The 20,905-nt window shown below is 40.9% G+C and overlaps 1 protein-coding gene across 6 annotated transcripts in view; it reads right to left on the reverse strand.

The window, feature by feature from the left end:
- The window catches only part of mib1 (mindbomb E3 ubiquitin protein ligase 1), an 88,689-nt gene extending 67,784 nt beyond the window's left edge, over positions 1 to 20,905 (reverse strand). For 4 of the 6 annotated variants that reach the window (XM_021589145.2, XM_036966888.1, XM_036966885.1 and 1 more), the window contains exons 1-4: positions 19,820 to 20,905; positions 19,102 to 19,273; positions 8,561 to 8,690; positions 1,397 to 1,501 (exon numbers count right to left, since the gene is read on the reverse strand). In XM_021589145.2, the coding sequence (XP_021444820.1) occupies positions 1,397 to 1,501; positions 8,561 to 8,690; positions 19,102 to 19,273; positions 19,820 to 20,048 (636 nt within the window). In that variant the 5' untranslated portion in view covers positions 20,049 to 20,905. The remainder of the gene's footprint in view (positions 1 to 1,396; positions 1,502 to 8,560; positions 8,691 to 19,101; positions 19,274 to 19,819) is intronic. The other 2 variants (XM_036966887.1, XM_036966886.1) reach the window with 2 other exon arrangements.

Below are 20,905 nucleotides of genomic sequence, written 5' to 3' on the forward strand. Positions count from 1 at the left end.
GGGTGCCATTTGGGATGCTAGCCATGTTCATAGATGTGTGATATCAACCAACTTGACTCTTTTTGGTGCCCTTTTGCACAAAACAAATGTGTAAAAAGATAAGGGAAAGGAAAGCACGCTGAGGAAATGCAGTCTTTGGTAAATGTGTGAACCCAAGAGACCAGAAACTACTTTGTCAAAGTGCAGTTTCTTTGACCTTGTCAACAGTGCTCTTTTTCAGTCTAACTACCAATAACGTCAAAGCGTGTTACAAAAAGTGTTAAAGTAACAGATCATTTAAACACAAACAGCAAGGTTGACCAATGACCAGGATATCAAATAATATCTATTTTTTATTATTTTTGGGGGAGCAGCACATATAATCTGTGCTGCAGTTCAGTCTTAAATTCTGGGTCGAGACCCAGTCTGAGTAAAAAAATGTAATAATGTTTTCTCTTATAATTTTAGGACTGTTTCAGCATACAGTTGAGACGAAGAATAGTAGAAAACACAAGGTGCAAGTTAAAAATGTTGAAAATGTTTTGTTGTTGAGAGAGTCACTCAATTAGCCGGGCATGTGCCCAGGCGCCCTAACCTCCAGGGGGCCCACATTGATTTTATTATTTAGTCTCACTCAGATAACATAAGTCATGATAAAATGTGTAGAATTGCAGAAAACTTGCTTCAAAACAGTAACATTTTCTCTATGCCCCATCACATAATGGTAGAATTACTGGGGGGGATTGCTGGGGGTAAAAAAACATACATTTCGCTCCGCCGTCAAGGGGATTGGGGGGGCACTAAAATGTTTTGCCTGCAAGGTGGGGGGCCTCCCAACCAAATCTTGTTTAGGGTACATAAAAGGGGGCATGTTTTCATGAGCTTCAATCTCAGGAAAACATAGAATTTCTAATTTGGGTCCCAGAATGAAAAAGCTTAAGAACCCTTGTTTTATTCAATCAGATACCGTATACCTGAACCCCTCAAACCTACCAGACCTATTAGAATAACAAAAGACAAATCTGTTACGCAACCCAGTGCTCTGATTGGCCGTGTTCATAAAAAGCAGGAGTGTTCCGCACCAATCAGCATGCTGCCGGCCTGTCATTTGTGGCTCGTGTGAGACCACTCCTCCTTTTCTCTCCACCCACTGAAGCTGACCTCCATGTTTGCTCTCTTCCTCATTAAGAAAGAAGGGAACAGATTGCCTTTCTCATGTAGATCCCCCCTCCCTCCTTCCAGCTGCCTGCCACAATGGGGCCCCGGCTGCTGGCTGGCTCTCCACCACAAAGGCTTGGCAGCACAAAAAAGACCCCAAGCTCTGTGGTCAAACACAAAGACCAACTGACAGCTGATCTTTTGTGAGTGAGAGAGTGAGTGAGTGAGTGAGTGAGTGAGTGAGTGGTGCTTTACTCACCATCCCCTCGAAGCCCACCCTGTAGAGGTTCTTGGCCCCGTTGTCCCAGAGTACGTAGGCTGCACTGTGGGGGCTGGCTGCACTCCAGTCCTGGATCTCTGTCACCTGGGGAGGAAGAATGAGAGAGGAAAATATGAAAAGAGTGAGGAACTAGCAAAGACATTCCCATCTAAGAATCATGCTAAAGGCATGCCTTGGGGTTTTCATACACACTGTTGGATATGTCAAATGTATTTCGTGGATTTGGGCAAATAAACAAATAATGGCACCTAAATATATATCATAATATATAATTTAACATGGAACCTCAGACAGAGCCTAAAGAGTAGAAATGATGGAGTGGGTATACACAGTGCATTCGGAAAGTATTCAGCCTTGACTTGTTCCTCCTTTTCCTACATTACAGCGTTATTCTAAAATGGATTAAATTAACTTTTTCCTCATCCACCAACACTCAATACCCCACAATGAATGAGTGAAAACAGGTTTTTAGAAATTTGGGAAAATACAAAACTGACATAAGTATTCAGAACTTTTGCTATGGCACTCAAAATTGAGCACAGGTGCATCCTGTTTCCATTGATCATCCTTGAGACATTTCTTCAACTTGATTGGAGTCCACCTGTGGTAAGTTGAATTGATTGGACATGATTTAGAAAGGCACACACCTGTCTTTATAAGGTCCCACAGTTCACAGTGCATGTCTTTGCAAAAACCAAGCCATGAGGTCGAAGGAATGGTCCGTAGAGCTCTGAGACAATATTGTGTTGAGGAACAGATCTGGGGAATGGTACCAAGAAATGTCTGCAGCATTGAAGGTCCCCAAGAACACAGTGGCCTCCATTCTTAAATGGAAGAAGTTTGGAACCACCAAGACTCTTCCTAGAGCTGACCATTCTGAGCAATCGGGGGAGAAGGGCTTTGGTCAGGGAAGTGACCAAGAACCCGATGGTCACTCTGACAAAGCTCCAGAGTTCCTCTGTGGAGATAGGAGAACATTCCAGAAGAACAACCATTTATGTAGCACTACACCAATCAGGCCTTTATGGTAGTGGCCAGACAGAAGCCACTCCTCAGTAAAAGGCACATGACAGACCACTTGGAATTTTCCAAAAGGCAACTAAAGACTCTCAGACCATGAGAAATACGATTCTCTGGTCTGATGAAACCAAGATTGAACTCTTTGGCCTGAATGCCAAGCATCATGTCTGAAGGAAACCTGGCACCATTTTCAGCGGCAGGGACTGGGTGACTAGTCAAGATCGAGGGAAAGATCAACGGAGCAAATTACAGAGAGATTCTTGATGATCATCAAACCTCAAACTGGGGAGAAGGTTCACCTTCCAACCGAACAACAACCCTAAGCACACAGCTAGGTCCCATGCTCTTATCAATTTACATCAACAACATAGCTCAATAAGTAGGAAGCTCTCTCATCCATTTATATGCAGATGATACAGTCATATACTCAGATGGCCCCTCGCCAGATTTTGTGTTAAACACTCTACAACAAAGCTTTCACTGCCCTTAACCTTGTTCTGAACACCGCCAAAACAAAAGGTAATGTGGTTTGTTAACCTCTCTGGGGTAGGGGGCAGTATTTTGACATCCGGATGAAAAGCGTGCCCAAAGTAAACTGCCTGTTACTCAGGCCCAGAAGCTAGGATATGCATATAATTGGTAGATTTAGATAGAAAACTCTAAAGTTTCTAAAACTGTTAAAATAATGTCTGTGAGTATAACAGAACTGACATAGCAGACAAAAACCCCGAGGACAAACCATCCAGGGGTAAAAAAAATTGGGGTCATAGGATTTTCCAATTGGTTTCTATGGGATACCCTTATTATTAGGAACCTGGTTGCAGTTCCTATGGCTTCCACTAGATGTCAAAAGTCTTTAGAAAACTTTCAATGTTTTTCTTTTGAGAAATGAAGAAGTAGTCCTATTAATTCAAGTGTCACTCCAGGTGGACTCTACTGTTTTGGTGTGGGTGAACAGGAGCGGGCTCCACGTTGTTTTTATCCGGTATTAGAAACAGTTGATTCAGTCTTAAATTTGATTGATTATTTACTGTTAGGGTACCTGAGGTTGGATTAGAAACGTTGTCTGAAATGTTTGGAGCAAGTTAACAGGTAACTTATTAGATACTATGTAGGCATTTTGGAAGAGTTGAAACCAGTGTATTTCTGAATCAAACGCGCCAAATAAATTGACATTTTTTGGGACATTATCGAACAAAAGGACCATTTGTGATGTTTCTGGGACATATTGGAGTGCCAACAGAAGAAGATCTATCTTCAAAGGCATTAATTATTTGGCTATTTCTGACTTTTGTGGCACACCTGCCTGGTTGAAATATGTTTTGCATGCTTTTGTATGCGGGGTGCTGTCCTCAGATAATCGCATGGTGTGCTTTTGCTGTAAAGCCTTTTTGAAATCTGACACAGCGGCTGGATTAATAAGAAGTTAGGCTTTATTTTGAAGTATAACACCTATTTTCAAGAACGTTAAATATTTTAATTTAGTATATTTTAATTTTGCGCGCCGCAATTTCACCGGATATTGGCGTCCCACCTGCCCGTAAGAAGTTAAGAAGAATGCCCCTCTCCCCACCGGTGTGATTACTACCGCTGAGAGTTTAGAGCTTGAGGCATGGCTAGAAGGTACATTGTCCTTCTCTCAGCACATATCAAAGCTGCAGGTTACGGTTAAATCTAGACTTGGTTTCCTCTATCGTAATCGCTCATCTTTCACCCCAGCTGCCAAACTAACCCTGATTCATATGACATTCCAACCCATGCTAGACTATGGGGACGGAATTTATCGATTGGCAGCTAAGGGTGCGACTAGATGTTCTTTACCATTGCCGAGTTAAATAAAATAACCTGAGTAAAGTGTCTGAATACATGCGATTTCCTTTGTTTCCCTTTAATAAATCTGAAAAAATTCTACAAACCTGTGTTTGATTGATGTGGGGGAAAAAAACGATCTATTTTAGAATAAGGCACAACAAACGTAACAAAATGTGGAAAAATGTCTGAAAATATACAGTGCACTCGGAAAATAAGACATTTTTTGAAGTACAGCTATGAGGCTAAGGCAAGATTGGAAAAATATTACAATAGAACAGTAAATAAAGTATCCCTTTAATTAAGTCTGACCAACTTCCCTCTTTTACGTACAGTTGAAGTCAGAAGTTTAGCCAAATACATTCCAACTCAGTTTTCACAATTCCTGACATTTAATCCTAGTAAAAATTCCCTGACTTAGGTCAGTCAGGATCACCACTTTATTTTAAGAATGTTAAATGTGGGAATAATAGTAGAGAGAATGATTTATTTCAGCTTTAATATCTTTCATCACATTCCCAGTGGGTCAGAAGAGGACATTTCTCCAAAAAGGACAATCTTTGTCCCCATGTGCAGTTGCAAACCGTAGTCTGGCTTTTTTTATGGTTGTTTTGGAGCAGTGGCTCCTTCCTTGCTGAGCTGCCTTTCAGGTTATGTCGATATAGGACTCGTTTTACTGTGTATATAGATACTTTTGTACCTGCTTCCTCCAGCATCTTCAAATAGGTCCTTTGCTGTTGTTCTGGGATTGACTTGCACTTTTCGCAAACCAAAGTACGTTAATGTCTAGGAGACAGAACGCGTCTCCTTCCTGAGCAGTATGATGACTGCGTGGTCCCATGGAGTTTATACTTGCGCACTATTGTTTGTACAGATGAACGTATTTGGAAATTGCTCCCAAGGATGAACCAGACTAGGAGGTCCACAATTCTTTCTGAGGTCTTGGCTGATTTCTTTTGATTTTCCCATGATGTCAAGCAAAGAGGCACCGAGTTTGAAGGTAGGCCTTGAAATACATCCACAGGTACCCCTCAAATGATGTCAATTAGCCTATCAGAAGCTTCTAAAGCCATGACATAATTTTCTGGAATTTTCCAAGCTGTTTAAAAGGCACAGTCAACTTAGTGTATGTAAACTTCTGACCCACTGGAATTGTGATAAAATGAATTATAAGTGAAATATATTTGTCTGTAAACAATTGTTGGAAAAATTACTTGTGTCATGCACAAAGTAGATGTCCTAACCGATTTGCCAAAACTATAGTTTGTTAACAAGGAATGTGTGGAGTGGTTGAAAAACAAGTTTTAATGACTCCAACCGAAGTGTATGTAAACTTTGAACTTCAACCGTATATACTTAAAGATGAATTATATTCTTATTCAGGCCCAAGTTCTATTTCTCACTTTGTGGGGTAAATAATATTCATTATAAACTAACAGTATATCTGCTGCTGGGCTGGGGAACTTGAAATAGCAGTTGAATGTGTGGAGGCGGGAGTTGCCTGAGCAAATTGCTTTCAGCATCGTAAAACAAATTATACTATTAAATAACACAGCAAAATGAGTCCTTTAAAATTGACTGTGGGGAATCTTATATTGAATACAAGTGGAGTCTAGACCGGAGCAGGATCCAGCGACAGAGCAAATCAGTTGGACGGGCATTTGATTTCCATAGGGGAGCAAGTTCTCTCGCCAATGGACCCCCTATTTTTTTATGGGCTTTTAAGACATGTAGCCCAATTTAACTGTAAAATGAGTCAACATGTACTACATTTTAATAGGGTGTTTGGGTCAAAATGAAACTTTGGTTGTGGTGTTATAGTTTGTATTCCATGTTGCAGAGCAGCTTCTCAGGAACACAGAAGACTATTTCAAGAGGATAGGACTTAACATTACTGAGATATCTTACTCAAGTAATTGGTGGTGGAGGGGAAAGTAACCTCGCCAAAAAGGCACCAAATCACCTGTCTGAATTCTTAATTTCATTTTGGTCATATTGTTATGACATTTTCAGGGCTGATGTAGAACAGAAACGATTCAAATAATTTTGTATTTTATGAAAATATGCACTAATATGCAAATGAGTCTGTATGGAATACATAATTACAGGAACTTAAGCCCAATCATTTAAGGTAGGGTGCTACTATTTACAAATCATAAAGCTTTATAGAAAACAGAGTTTGTAACAATGTTAAACTTTGTGAAATTCAAAAATATCTGTATATGTTATGCAAATGAGTTACATACTAACATGCTAATTAGTCACACAGAGCCTGGCACACAGACACACACCTTTCACCAAGTATGTACTGTAACAAAGGCTAATAACATGGCTTACTTTTAAGGTAGGCCTACACCTGAGTTGGGTTACATTGTAATGTTATTTTTGGTGTTGATGAATTAACTGCATCGTTTCAAGTAAATAATTAGCCTAGGCTCAGAAGAGTGAGTGGGATGCCTGCTAGCCAACAGCACAGCAAGATAGATGGAACACGTTTTCAAATTCACTGGTATTTAGCTGCTATTTTAATTGATTGTAGTGCTGCAGCCACATAATACTGGTAGTTTCCCCTAGAAAGAATAAAACAATCAATCACAAAATTCGCCACTGGTACAAAACAGCCAATGCTGAAATCGGGGTGGCGGACGTGAATTTGGTCATGTCCCTGACAACACATACATCAAAACGTAGCTACGAAGCTCTGCTTTGCAACCTGCTACATTTATTGTGTCTCTGATGGAAAAAATACAACGTTTCACCTTATACTTCAGTCCAAGGATGTCCAACGACCGTGAAAGAACCTCAAGATTTTCCAATACTTCTAAGCATTACAATGTCACATCGATCTTACTCTGGTAGGTTGAGGAATGAATACCTTCCACCAAAAGCAAATATGTACACACCGATTTCACAGGTTTCACAAAAAGGGCTTCCTCCACAGAGTAGAACGTTCTTAGCACGGCACTTGCTTTACATTTCGGGTTCATATCTCGTAAATGTCATAAATTAAACTTTGGGGATTTTTAGACATGGGTAACAACAGCCATATTCATGTTGTTTTCAAAGGATTTATTATATTTTGACGACCACAATATTGCCATTTAGTAAAAATAGATTTTATAGAATTCTTGCATAGCGTCCATGGTTTGTTGCATCACCCAACACCCTACTTTTAACATGGCATGAAGACAACCAGTCATGCTTTCATCATTGTCAAACAAATCACTTCAAAAGTATGTTACCGTAGCACGTTATTCCAAAATAATTCTGGTATTTAAACAATGCAATGTGCACCCACTAACTTTCCTTCAATTAGCAAGTGGTTGAAGCTGTCTAACTAGAGCAGGGCCTAAAATGAACACCCACCACCTGCAGGTAGATTTTGGCATTGGCGGGAAAAATGTCTATTTCACCAGCCACATTGGCGGGTGGTCAGGGCTCCACAGTGCAAGCATTTCACTCGCATTTGTAAGTAAGAAGTCAAGTATAAATGCTGCAGTAGCTGTTTTCAGAGTACTTCCGCAGTGTTGTTTCATAGATGGTAAATTAAATCGCACAAAGTCAAAGAACTATGAATCCTATATAGCCTATTCCACCTAGTGCTGCAACACTGCCTGGCTGGGGGCTGTGTGCATGTGAAGAGCTGAGTGAGATTCATTTTTAGACACGCTAAGCGTAGGCATAAAAGTTAGTCTAATTTACTTGAAACAAAAGTCTACTGAAGTGAGACTGTCATTGTGTATCTTGGCTATTTATTTACATCATGTTATTTGTCACATACACATGGTTAGCAGATGTTAATGCGAGTGTAGCGAAATGCTTGTGCTTCTAGTTCCGATAATGCAGTAATAACCAACGAGTAATCTAGAGCTCTATGGAGCTGTTCTCTTCATAAATCTACAATGTCAATGTTGAAGCTGGAATGGTGAAACTGCAATGGCCATTTGCAATACCACAACAAATTTAGGGCAAACAACCAACACTTTTTATCCCTCTGACATCATTGCACGAGCAATACAACAGCATCATATGTACTACATTGTTTTTTGCCACGATCCACAACACTCCCCAGCTCTGCTCCGTCAACAAAACAAAGTGTATTGAAATGTATTCTGTGGCGATGAAGTATGCACGTCTTTTCACAATTATACTTATGTAGGGGACTGACTGGGATGGAACTAGTCAGTCCAAAGGAACTAGGCTGGTCCCCACAGTCTTCACACTCCTCCGATCACCTTCTGGAACCTATTGGAGGAAATCACACCGTAGCAAGACATTTTTTCATGGTACATTTTTTTGCAACAGAATGAGTACCTTTCCTCTCCTGCCGTTGCCTCCGTCCTGGTCCTCCCACTGCCAGTCCACTCCCCTCACCACCCGGCCACCTGTGTAGATGCCTCGGGCTGTGATCTTCTTCGACTTGCGCCGAGACTCCAACAGGACTCTGTCAAAATAAACAAGAAAATGTATGCTCAATTTACTGACAGTGGGTAGGTGTATGACAATAGTTGTAATTTGATGGGTGTTGAAGATGGAAATATTCAATCAATGTTGGATAAAGCTGGACGTTTATTTATGGTGGCATTGAAATACCTATTATTGGGGACATCATGAAGTTGATGTATTAGTCCATCTATGATTTAGGTCTACTAGCTATATAGGTTTTTACAATGTTCATTCAATGTTATTAGCCAAAAACTAACTTTGTTAATATGCCAATTTAGACCTTTTCAAGACCTGAGCATCTTTGGTCACTAACGTTAGATAGGTAGAATATTTCAAGATGTCCGTCAAAAACATACCAAGACTCCTCAACTCCATCTCTTTTGATGAAGGCTTAGAGCTGCTAACTGGATTTGAGAGGAGACTAATCGAGGATGTTTAACTGCGCAGTGTACTAAAAATGGTCCCAGTTTTATATTATTGGGATGAAAAGCCATGCTTGGCTAGCCATGAAAACAGACTGAACCATTACCACAACAGTGAGCAGTGCAATTGGCTTGCCAGATGGGCCTGCCTGATCGTCAGAGCAACAATACCAACATATCTAGGCTATACACTTAGTTTAACCACTGCCAGTGAAAAATTAACTCTACAGCCCATTGCCAGCACAACAATGGATTAGGCTACCCCAAAGTAGCCTCATCCATAGTGTCTAACGACATGTTAAACTTATTATGGCTGGGGGGCAGTATTGAGTAGCTTGGATGAATAAGGTGCCCAGAGTAAACTGCCTGCTCCTCAATCCCAGTTGCTAATATATGCATATGATTAGTTTATTTGGATAGAAAACACTCTGAAGTTTCTAAAACTGTCTGAATGAAGTCTGAGAGTATCACAGAACTCATATGGCAGGCAAAAACCTGAGAAAAACCCAACCAGGAAGTGGGAAATCTGAGGTTGGTCGATTTTCAACACAGCCACTATTGAAGTTAGTGGGATATTGGTCATGTTGCACTTCCTAAGGCTTCCACTAGATGTCAATCGTCTTTAGAAACTTGTTTGAGGCTTCTACTATGAAGGGGGGCTGAATGAGAGGGGAATGAGTCAGAGGTATGCCAGCAGTCACGCACTGGTCACGCGCATTTCACATGAGGTATCTCCCGTTCCTTTGCTTTTCTGAAGACAAAGAAATTCTCCGGTTGGAATATTATTGAAGATATGTTAAAAACATCCTAAAGATTGATTCCATACATCGTTTGATCTGTTTCTACGGACTGTAACGGAACTTTTTGACATTCCGTCTGCAACTAGTGAACGCGCTTCGTGAGTTTTGATTTGTTTACCAAAACGCGCTAACAAAAGAAGCTATTTGGACATAAATGGACATTATCGAACAAATCAAACATTTATTGTGGAACTGGAATTCCTGGGAGTGCATTCTGATGAAGATCATCAAAGGTAAGTGAATATTTATGTTATTTCTGACTTCTGTTGACTCCAACATTGCGCATATATGTATTTGTTTGTCTGAGCGCCGTACTCAGATTATTGCATGGTTTGCTTTTTCCGTAAAGCTTTTTTTTTTTAAAATCTGACACAGCGGTTGCATTAAGGAGAAGTGTATCTAAAGTTCCATGCATAACACTTGTATTTTCATCAACATTTATAATGAGTATTTCTGTAAATTGATGATGCTCTCTGCAAAATCACCGGGTGTTTTTGGAACTACTGAACATAACTCGCTATTTCTGCTTTTTGTGACACCTCTCTTTGGCTGGAAAAATGGCTGTGTTTCCGTGGCTTGGCTCTGACCTAACATAATTGTTTGTGGTGCTTTCGCTGTAAAGCCAATTTGAAATCAGACACTGTGGTGGGATTAACAACAATATTACCTTTAAAATGGTATAAGATACTTGTAGGTTTGAGGAATTTTAATTATGAGATTTGTTGTTTTGAATTTGGCGTCCTGCACTTTCACTGGCTGTTGTCATATCGATCCCGTTAATGGGATTTCAGCCCTAAGAAGTTAAAAAGATTGAGGGCATCTGGTTCAAAAACATTGCGCAATTACTTGTGACAAACCTCTATTTGGGTATCAGCAAATAATCACATTTCAAGAAACCTTGTCTTGTCTTTGACCTGGATATTCCAGCGCTTCAAAATAACAAATAGGATTTGGCTTGTTTTATTTACTAGTTGCTGGCATGCATCTTTCAGACTCTGGGTCATACTGGTTTAACCCTTGCACACTGTCTATTGAGAGTAAACAAACATAATGAACAGCCTATAGTGCCTAGACTAGACACCTTGATTTATTCCACATTTTGTTATGTTCCAGCATTATTCTAAAATGGATTATATAAAAGCAAATCCTCAGCAATCTACACACAATACCCCATAATGACAAAGTGAAAACAGGTTTTTAGAAATGTTTTAGAAATGTTTGCATATATACATATACACATATATATATATATATACATACATACACACACACACATACATACATACATACAAAACAATACCTTATTTACATAAGTATTCAGACCCATTGGTATGAGACTCAAAATTTAGATAAGGTCCCACAGTTGACAGTGTACGTCTGAGCAAAAACCAAGCCATATGGTTGAAGGAATTGTCTGTAGAGCTCTGATACAGGATTGTGTCAAGGCACAGACCTGGGCAAGGCTGCCAAAAGATCTCTGCAGCATTGAAGATTCCCAAGAACACAATGGCCTACATCATTCTTAAATGGAAGAGGTTTGGAACAACCAAGACTCTTCCTAGAGCTGGCCCGCCCAGTCTAACTGAGCAATCAGGGGAGAAGGGTCTTGGTCAGGGAGGTGACCAAGAACCCGACGGTCAAGCGTCATGTCTGGAGGAAACCTGGCTCCATCCCTACGGCGAAGCATGGTGGTGGCAGCATCATGCTGTGGGTATGTTTTTCAGCAGCAGGGACTGGGAGACTAGTCAGGATTGAGGCAAAGACGAGCAGAGCAAAGTACAGAGAGATCCTTGATAGAAACCTGCTCCAGAGCGCTCAGGACCTCAGACTGAGGCGAAGGTTCACCTTCCAACAGAACAATGGCCCTAATCACACAGCCAAGACAACGCAGGATTGGCTTCGGGACAAGTCTCTGAATATCCTTGAGTGGCCCAGCCAGAGCCCGGACTTGAACCCGATCTAACATCTCTGTAGAGACCTGAAAATAACTGTGAAGCAACACTCCCCATCTAACCTGACAGAGCTTGAGAGGATCTGCAGAGAAGAATGGGAGAAACTCCATAAATACAGGTGTGCCAAGCTTGGAGCGACATGCCCAAGAAGACTCAATGCTGTAATCGCTGGTAATTCAACAAAGTACTGAGTAAAGGGTCTGAATACTTATGTAAATGTTTTATTTCAGTTTTATATTATTAATAAATTAGCAAAAACATTTTGGCCACTGTGTGTAGATTGATGAGAAAAAACATCAATTTAAAACTATTTAGAATAAGGCTGTAAAGTAACAAAACGTGGAAAAAGGCAAGTGGTGTGAATAGTTTCGCAGGTATATATTTGGAAAAGTATGCATCATGAAATTGTCTGCTCCGTAGCATTGTTATTACATGACCGATGAGGCACGCATCCATTTATGCTTCAAACCCAACTTTATAATAGATTATATTTTACTCAAAATTCCATGACTTACTGTAAGTCATTGTTGGCAGAATAGATGGATGCAGTTCAATGCATGACTCATATAATTTACCAATACATTTCTTGGTAGCTATCAAGTTGTAAATCACAGCTGGCCTGGTACATTGTTCGCTGCCTCCACCCATTCGGGATGCACTGCTCAAGTTTCAAATACTCAATATGAAAATGTAAAATAAAAACTGACAACTGTAACTAAGGATGTCAACACAATCCATCTAGCAAGGGCAATGATGACAAGTCCATAATAACGTGGCAATTAGACTAGCGCACATGTCAAACAAGGCCCACGAGGCAAATAGGACACAAAAGCGAGTATAAATGAGTGAACAGTTGAGTCATCTACTTTATGAAATTACAGTCTGATGCACTTGCATCTGTGAATTGAACTTCCATTGCGTTGCTTTTGTGTGTCCCGTTTACAGCGCGCAGCGGTGGGAAAGTGTACAGACACATGTCAGAGTCCTAGCTAGGCTACTAAACTGTTGCAGTCTGGCATCGGTTTTTAAAGTTTGACAATGAATAATCAAAAAACAAAACCTGCAAACCATCCAAAAAACCATGTGTATCCAGAAAAATGTAGGCCTATTACAGGAACATTTGAGCAGTAGCCTAGGCTGGCTACTCAACTACAAGACATTTTGAGCGCACCATACACCAGTGCTGCATTCAACCGCACCGGTGATCCATGTAGTGCAACAAAAATGAAAAACATGTTTTAAGTTACAACATATTGCTTCGTTTTTGTTTTTTGGAGTTATTAGGGTCGCGGCATATTATGCAGATCTGCAAGCAGAGCAGCAAAGACAAAGAATGTATGGCTTAACAAAAAGTATTTATCCCTTTTGTTTTAATATGTTAAAATGCTATATACAGCACCCATATGTACATAGGTGCACACTATAAAGTAGTAATTTTTTGGTCAAATCAAATAGGCTAAATTTGGCCCGCAAATTAGTTGTGGTTTTTCCAATATGGCCCGCTAGCTGTTGGGAGGATGTCATGAAATTGGAGTTGTTGAGTGACCGACTTTTCACTCATATCGTTTTTTTGGTGGCTACAGCTAGAGATGCAGGTGTCATTTGGTTAGCTAGCAAGAAATGAGAATTGCTATGCTAGCTAGCTATGGTGAATTTGAACGATTTATCCACAGTTAGCGTCTCTCTTAGTTGCCAATCAAATGCATTTGGCATTGATAAAATGGGCGGGCAGGGAAGTACACATTCAGTTGTCAAAATGTGGGTTTAGACAAGCATGCATTGGCAAGCAAGCGCCAGAAGGATGAGCAGGCTAGAGGTCGACCGATTAATCAGAATGGCCGATTAATTAGAGCCGATTTCAAGTTTTCATAACAAAATGTTTTTTTTTTTTTACACCTTTATTTAATCTTTATTTAACTAGGAAAGTCAGTTAAGAACACATTCTTATTTTCAATGATGGCCTAGGAACAGTGGGTTAATTGCCTTGTTCAGGGGCAGAACGACAGATTTTTACCTTGTCAGCTCAGGGATTCAATCTTGCAACCTTACGGTTAACTAGTCCAACGCTCTAACCACCTGCCTTACGAGGAGCCCGCCTGTTACGCGAATGCAGTAAGAAGCCAAGGTAAGTTGCTAGCTAGCATTAAACTTAATCATAATCACTAGTTATAACTACACATGGTTGATGATATTACTAGTTTATCTAGCGTGTCCTGCGTTGCATATAAAAGATGCAGTGCGCATTCGCAAAAAAGGACTGTTGTTGCTCCAACGTGTACCTAACAGTAAACACCAATGCCTTTCTTAAAATCAATACACAGTATATATTTTTAAACCTGCATATTTAGCTAAAAGAAATCCAGGTTAGCAGGCAATATTAACCAGGTGAAATTGTGTAACTTCTCTTGCGTTCATTGCACGGAGAGTCAGGGTATATGCAACAGTTTGGGCCGCCTGGCTCATTGCGAAATAATTTGCCAGAATTTTACGTAATTATGACATAACATTGAAGGTTGTGCAATGTAACAGGAATATTTAGACTGATGGATGCCACCCGTTAGATAAAATACAGAACGGATCCGTATTTCACTGAAAGAATAAATGTTTTGTTTTCGAGATGATAGTTTCCCGGATTCGACCATATTAATGACCTAAGGCTCGTATTTCTGTGTGTTATTATGTTATAATTAAGTCTATGATTTGATAGAGCAGTCTGACTGAGCGATGGTAGGCACCAGCAGGCTCATAAGCATTCATTCAAACAGCACTTTCGTGCATTTTGCCAGCAGCTCTGATGTTTATGACTTCAAGCCTATCAACTCCCGAGATTAGGCTGGTGTAACCGATGTGATGTGAAATGGCTAGCTAGTTAGCGGGGTGCGCGCTAATAGCGTTTCAAACGTCACTCGCTCTGAGACTTGGAGTAGTTCTTCCCCTTGCTCTGCATGGGTAACACTGCTTCGAGGGTGGCTGTTGTTGTTGTGTTCCTGGTTCGAGCCGAGGTAGGAGCGAGGAGAGGTACGGAAACTATACTGTTACACTGGCAATACTAAAGTGCCTATAAGAACATCCAATAGTCAAAGGTTAATGAAATACAAATGGTATAGAGAGAAATAGTCCTATAATTCCTATAATAACAACAACCTAAAACTTCTCACCTGGGAATATTGAAGACTCATGTTAAAAGGAAGCACCAGCTTTCATATGTTCTCATGTTCTGAGCATATATTGCACTTTTACTTTCTTCTCCAACACTTTGTTTTTGCATTATTTAAAACAAATTGAACATGTTTCATTATTTATTTGAGGCTAAATTGATGTTATTGATGTATTATATTAAGTTAAAATAAGTGTTCATTCAGTATTGTTGTAATTGTCATTATTTCAAATACATTTTTTTAAAATCGTCTGATTAATCGGTATCGGCTTTTTTTGTCCTCCAATAATCTGTATCGGTGTTGAAAAATCATAATCGGTCGACCTCTAGAGCAGGCTACTTCTCCCCAACGTTTATCAGTTCAATTTTGACGGCCAACTAGCTGAAAAGGTTTGAAAGGGTTTATCTAATGTTCCCTTGATAGATTTTAGCTCATCTGGCTAGCATTAGTTGTCGATCTTAATTAATGCTGTTTATGTGCATAACCGAGGGAGCGATAGCCTACCTGGTTGTTTGATCAATAGGACTTTTAATTTCCCAAACGTAAGAGGACTCCCGTGGTATTTACATATTGGAAGAAATCCAGTCAGGTATGTTTTGTGCATTTTGGCGAATGCGTTCTAATGGTGGACAGCTTGAAGCATGGGGGTCTGCTGTCCCCACTTGCTTCAAGATGTCTACCATTGTTCCTGTAACCAAGAAAGCAAAGGTAACAAAACTGACTATCGCCCCGTAGCACTCACCTCTGTCATCATGACATGCTTTGAGAGGCTAGTTAAGGATCATATGTACCTTACTTGACACGCTAGACCCACTTCAATTTGGTTACCACCTTAATAGATCAACGCAATCGCCATCGCACTGCACACTGCCCTATCCCATCTGGACAAGAAGAATACCTATGTCAGAATGCTGTTCATTGACTATGAAACAACACCTTCACTTCGCTGACCCTCAACACTGGGGCCCCACAAGGGTTTGAGCTCAGCCCCCTCCTGTACTGCCTGTTCACCCATGACTCCAACTCAATCATCAAGTTTTCAGACAACACAACAGTAGTAGGCCTGATTACAAACAATGACAAGACATTCTACAGGGAGTAGGTGAGGGCTCTGGGAGTGTGGTACCAGGAAAATAACCTCTCACTCAACGTCAACAAAACAAAGGAGCTAATCGTGGACTTCAGGAAACAGCAGAGGGAGCACCCCTTATCCACATCGACGGGACTGCAGTGGAGAAGGTGGAAAGCTTAAAGTTCCTCAATGTACACATCCCTGACAAACTGAAATGGTCCACCCCATAGACAGTGTGGTGAAGGCGGCGCAACTGCGGCTCTTCAACCTCATGATGCTGAAGACATTTGGCTTGGCACCTAAAACCCTCACTAACTTTTACAGATGCACAATTGAGAGCATCCTGTCGGGCTGTATCACCGCCTGGTACGGCAACTGCACCGCCCGCAAACGCAGGGCTCTCCAGAGGGTGGTGCGGTCTGCACAATGCATTACCGGGGGCAAACTACCTACCCTGTCCTTCAGCACCCGATGTCACAGGAAAGCCAAAAAGATAATTATGGACAACAACCACCCGAGCCACTGCCTGTTCACTCAGCCATCATCCAGAAGGCAAACTCAGTAATGGTGCATCAAAGCCGGGACAGACAGACTGAAAAACAGCTTCTACCTCAAGGCCATCAGACTGTTAAATAGCCAGCACTAGCACAGAGGCTGCTGCCTATATACATAGACTTGAAATCAATGGCCACTTTTAATATGGAAAACTTGTCACTAATGTTTACATATTTTGCATTACTCATCTCGTAAATATATACTGTATTCTATTCTAATGTATCTTAGTCTATGCCACTGACATTGTTCGTCCAAATATTAATATATTCTTAATTCCATTCCATTAGATGTGTGTATTGTTGTGAAATTGTTAGATATTACTTGTTAGATCTTACTGCACTGTTGGAGCTAGAAACACAAGCATTTCACTACACCCGCAATAACATATGCTAAACATGTGTATGTGACCAACAAAATTTGATTTGATGATGTAAAGTCTCACTATTGCTACTGCCTGTAAAGACACAGTCCAGTTCAAAGTGAATGATGGCAGACCCGTGTGGCAAATGGCTTATTTGCATATAGGCCTACTGTAGCCCTGGTCGGCTATGGCGTCCCAGCTCCGATCCTGAACAAGACAAACTTTTTTATTAGGTATTATTTGCCGCAGTGTCTATTAATTGTACAACCGCACTGCCGCTTTCCCACTCCATATAGCTATAGGATTTTTACAAATGCCTTACCATGTTATTCCCAAACGTTCTATGAATTTATGAAAATTACCTTAAGTACTCGCTTGTCAGAAAACGTTTTTAAAAATTCAAACAAAAACAATAAGTGTCTTTCTTCCTTGGGGTGTATACGAACAGATTTTTATAAATGTTCATGTTGACAAAATGCTGTCAGTTCCACTTTAAATGGCAATTGGTCAAGAGAGAACCCACAGACTCATAAATAGCCAGACTGCCGACAGTCAGTGTGGCATAACAAAAAAAAGTCCATTGTGTCTTCAGTTCAGAGCCGTGTCTGTGGGGGGGATGGGGACAATTAACAGTCTCAGGGGAACCGAAGTCACAGGTCGTTGAAAGGGTGCCAGCGGTCTCGCCATGCGTTTGGTTTGTCCCTTTGGATCTAATAAAGGTCTTGAAGCAGTTGGAGGGACTGCTATAGCAAGAAAATATATCCACTGTATGTAATAATGCAGTAACATGTCCTGGTTGCATTCTCTGCACATTACGTTTCAGTCAGTTCACTTTGAAAACCACAGAAACACACTAATTTTTGTTTTCATAAACTAACTTTTCAGCTCCTTTTTTTATTGGGGGAGGCAGGTAGCCTAGTGGTTAGACCGTTGGGCCAGTAACCGAAAGATTGTTAGATAGAATCCCGAGCTGACAAGCTAAAAATCTGTCGTTCTGCCCCTGAACAAGGCAGTTAACCCACTGTTCCTAGGACGTCATTGTAAATAAGAATTTCTTCTTAACTGACTTGCCTACTTAAATAAATGTAAAATAAATAAATTCTGACTTTTACATTTCTGTCCTATCATAACCATTGAGGTTCAATAAGAACTGGAGACTGAGTCCAAGATGTCAGACCATTGTTTTCAAGGTAATCTACTCATTTTCGTATACGACGATTCATACGGGTTCAATCCGGTTTATACGGACGAACATCACATGCGTACTAGCACGACTTCATAACATCATCCAAAAACATGGCAGACATTAGACATTAACATATAAAATGTTAATATTGTCAGCTGTGATTGATGGGGGAAAAATTAGGCTCAGCAACAATTATTTGAATAATTCCATTAATGTGTTGCGCACAAAAGGTGATGACTAAAGTGTCTTATTAGGAATTTTCAAATCTGACTTCTCTATGTAGCAGAACTGTCGGAGCAGTCGAAACCGTGCTTCTTGACCGGAACCCTGGCCCGTTGACCATAACATTCTCAAGACAGGTTTGTTGTTATGATTTGGCATTTTATGCAGTTATGCTTTGTCTTTCATTTGTAAATCTTCTAGGGAAGCAGATAAAGACAGACATGGACAGTAACATGGGATTGGCTGAGGCTCCAACAACATCGCTGCTTCTGAAATAGAGTCTGAGCAGTCGCCTGGCAACAGAGAGCCATGATCGGTGGCCACATGTTGAGTCTGCCTAGAAGGCTGGGCTCAGGCACCACTTCTCAAATGTCAGAGACAGACAGACAGCCAGGGAGAAACAGAAAGCCACAAAACAGAGAGTAAAATGGGTGGGTCCCTCAATATAAATCAACCAAAGGATGTAGATTAGAATTGTTATCATTTAAATCATTACTAAACCATAGAGTTTGTCATAGACGTGGGGCTGAGTTGACAAAGCATCCCTACACATTGGTTCCACGTTGTCTTTATTGCGGTCACACTGCATAGATAATCAGATCTCACACTGAGTAACATGACTGCATTGAAAATGACCTGGAACGTAATCATTAGCTTCAGAGGGCAGCTGACAGTACTCACCTCTCGCTGCCAGGGGTGGTGATCCTGTAGAAGCGGTGTCGCAGGTGGTGCTTGTCTCCGTGGTAACAGGTGGTACAGAGGTCATAGTTGGTGCACTCCGCACACTTCCAGCGGATACCGATGATAGGCTGCTGACGGCAGGTGTCGCACATGGTACCGTCATGCTTGATACCTGAGAGGGAGTAGTAACAAGGCAGTCAGGAACATTTCTGTTGGGCAGCAGGTTGCCTAGCGAGTGGCGCAGGTGTCTAAGGCACTGCGTCGCAGTGTTGCGGCGTCACTACAGCCTGTGTGTCTGCTAAATGACTCAAATGAAAATGTTGGAGGTGTCAAGTGTGAAGCAATGATGCCTCTGCCCACAGCTCTGGGGCCTGTTGAATTGCCATCTTCGTGCTGTACCATCCTTCATCAACACAAATAAAAGGAAGCATACAGTACTCTAGGTCTAAACACTCAGAGGGCGAAGTTAATCACAATGCTTGCTTTGATGAAGATATCTTAAGTAGTCATCCTCACGTCTAACTCTCTAGATGTCAATCAAACTCAACGTGCTCCATGTAGCACGCTTGATGCATTGCAATAACTTGTAACGTGGCGGTGTGCCAAACAACCGTGTACACATCAACACCCAAATGCATAGGCTAATATAAACAAATTATTAACAGAAACAGGACATACGATATGTTTAGCGATCACAGAACCAGCAGGGCAACATTACCTGTGGGAGCACTGTCAAATATCCTCACGTCGTATGCACCAGAGCACCGATAGTTGGCCGCAGTCCCGTTATCCCAGACAACAACCACTTCTTCCGGACTTTCGAAACTCCTGACGGTGCCGACATGTCCCTCTCCACCATCCTGTTTTCCCCATTTCCAATCGGGTCCACGGATCACTCTCGCACCAACTCCTTCCATCATCACACGGTTATTCCTGCCAGTAGTCATTTACGAAAAGGTCTCGCAAATAACGTAACACAAAAAATATATAGCCAACTAGCAGGATATGCTAACTAGCTAACTACCTGTGTTTGGCAGGATAATTTTGAGAAGCAAAACCGTTATGTTGTCCAGAAAAACACAATTTAGCAATATCTTGTTAGCTTGCACGTTTCGTTAACTAGGCTAGCCTGCTTGCGGTAAAGTTCCAAAACAATATAGCAGACACAAGCTAACAGTTAGTTGCAAAGGCAAATATACATTGCTAGTCAAATGTATCGTAGTGTAAATGTAACAAAGGTTTAGTTAGCTTGCTTGATAAAACAACGCGTTGTACTGGAAATCAAAGCCAAGCTAAGCTAACTCACTAACGTTAACTGTTAGCTAGCTAGCTTTGCCAACTAGCAACTGCCAAACATTAGCTACCAAAGTAAGCTGTTGAATGGCACGCACTTTCCACTCCACAAGCTGTTCGTCTGCAATGTTATGTAAATAACTGGTATGTCTCAGTATCCCCTTTCATGTGCTTTTCGTCCCAAGAGCACAAGACATTGTCACCCCAAGAGCGTGTAAAGTAGCCACATCGTCACGAAATGGTATACCGTTATTAGCTAGCTATTTAGTTAGCTAGCTTGTGCCTCTGCATGAATGCCACCTCCACAACTTAACGTTAGACCACTAGTGTAGATTCGTCCTTTTTGTTGGATAAATAATTTAATTCGTAGGTACGTTTAGCCTATGTATTGGATTTATGTCTCAAATGTATTTATTTTGTCAAATGGCTCGCAGAAGTAAACTCAGTATAAACGCGTCGCCATTATTGTCAATCACCAAGCAGACGGAAGTTTACCACAGATAAACAATGA

This window comes from Oncorhynchus mykiss, chromosome 28 (genome assembly GCF_013265735.2).
Source record: "Oncorhynchus mykiss isolate Arlee chromosome 28, USDA_OmykA_1.1, whole genome shotgun sequence".
In the NCBI taxonomy this organism is placed as follows: domain Eukaryota; kingdom Metazoa; phylum Chordata; class Actinopteri; order Salmoniformes; family Salmonidae; genus Oncorhynchus; species Oncorhynchus mykiss.